Source organism: Zeus faber, assembly GCF_960531495.2.
Source record: "Zeus faber genome assembly, chromosome: 14".
In the NCBI taxonomy this organism is placed as follows: Eukaryota; Metazoa; Chordata; class Actinopteri; order Zeiformes; family Zeidae; genus Zeus; species Zeus faber.
The window spans coordinates 29,416,910-29,418,414 of NC_137200.1; the positions used below are offsets into that span (position 1 = coordinate 29,416,910).

Sequence of the window (1,505 nt, forward strand, 5' to 3'; positions counted from 1 at the left end):
CCATACTGTGTTATTTATGAACTTCCTTAATTTGTACTAGTTTTGGAATGAATTCGAGAGAACTACTGCTTTTCATGTAAACAATTGTGAACAAAAAAGGGCAAAAATAAACTAAGGAAAATAAACATTGTGTGATTGCAAAGAAAATAAAAGAAAATAAAATAAAAAAAGGAAATAAAATCGTTCATAATTAGATTGTCCATATAAAATACAACTTTATTTACAGGTCGGTCGTATTGGTGTCTCCCCCAGACAATATGGAGTTGGGTCCACGGCTTCACGGACATTTTATAACAAATAACTTTTCATTTGGGACAGGGCTACACATCTACACATCTCTGTACATGGGACGGTCGGGCCCGTAGCCTGCGTCTGAGTTAACGGTCCATGTGACGGTGTGAGGCTCTCGTCTGGTGGAGGTTGGGATCTGATAAGGGCTGAAATGTAACCAGGAGTGGGAGCCGCCGAAACCGTGGGATCTGCCGGGTTTGGAGCCCACAGAGCGAAGGGGCAGAGTGGGCGCGGCTGGAGCCCCAGCAGCTGCTCCTGCCATGAAGTGATATGGATATGGGAGCAGCCCTCCATACTGAGACATGCTGGTCCTCTGCAAAGAAATATCAAATTATTACTCCAAATAATAAACAAACACACATTCTCAAATGATACTGTTCTTTTTTCCTGAAATGGGAATAGAAATCCTAGTTTGCACATTATCGCAATGGAATTTGTAGATTGATTGTAATTCTGTTAAAATGCCATCAAACATGTCATAAATCAAACTGCAATCTTTATTGACATAAAAAAAATTTCAAAGTACAAAATAATGGACGGTAATAAAGGACATTTTTAGACTAATTACGGCGATCATGCTCTCTTAAGAGCTTTGTCCAAAACACATGTTTTTCTAAAAATTAAAAATAAATTAAAAAGCTACCTGATTTCTACCACTAGTGAACTAGATACAGGGCGTTTTCATTAACTGTCAATAACTGTCCTACTTTTAGTAGAAACCTGGAGTAATTAAAACTTAATTAGTTAAGAGTAATAAAAAGTTAAATTCAGTTGAACTGAGTATCTCTATCTACTGATTCCACTCTCTGAGGTGCAGTGTTTTTTTGAAAAATCCTCTTCCTGAGTCAGTACCTGATATGGCAGCGTTTGCTGTGACAGGTGGAAGAGGAAGGGACTCAAGTAGCGGCTTTGTGAACCCAGGCCTTCGCTTTCCAGGCCGACAGTCCCGGGCACGGAGGGCAGCAGAGCTCTCGTTGCGGAAAAAGCCTCGGGGCTCGTCGCACTCGGCTCCGGGCTGAAGTAGGCGGGATGCCCGAAAGGCGAGGGGCCCCCCGCCTGTCTCCTCCCGGACGAAACGGCGTCGTTGACTTCCCAGACGAGGCGCGTGTCCTCGTCACTTCCTTTGAGCCGCTTGGAATTTGGTTCAACGAGAGCTGCGTCTTCCTCCCTCGACGCCGCGCGGTCGGGGCTCGTGCGCCGCCCGCGGGGCCTTC

At 44.5% G+C, this 1,505-nt stretch overlaps 1 protein-coding gene across 1 annotated transcript in view; it reads right to left on the bottom strand.

The window, feature by feature from the left end:
* Nucleotides 1-229: 229 nt before the first annotated feature.
* The window catches only part of LOC307240029 (uncharacterized protein), a gene marked incomplete at its 5' end in the record, with an annotated part of 2,626 nt that continues 1,350 nt past the window's right edge, over nucleotides 230-1,505 (bottom strand). The window contains 2 exons of the mRNA XM_080013604.1: nucleotides 230-604; nucleotides 1,144-1,505. The exon at nucleotides 1,144-1,505 is cut by the window's right edge and continues 84 nt beyond it. Coding sequence (XP_079869730.1) covers nucleotides 329-604; nucleotides 1,144-1,505 — 638 coding nt within the window. The 3' untranslated portion in view covers nucleotides 230-328. The remainder of the gene's footprint in view (nucleotides 605-1,143) is intronic.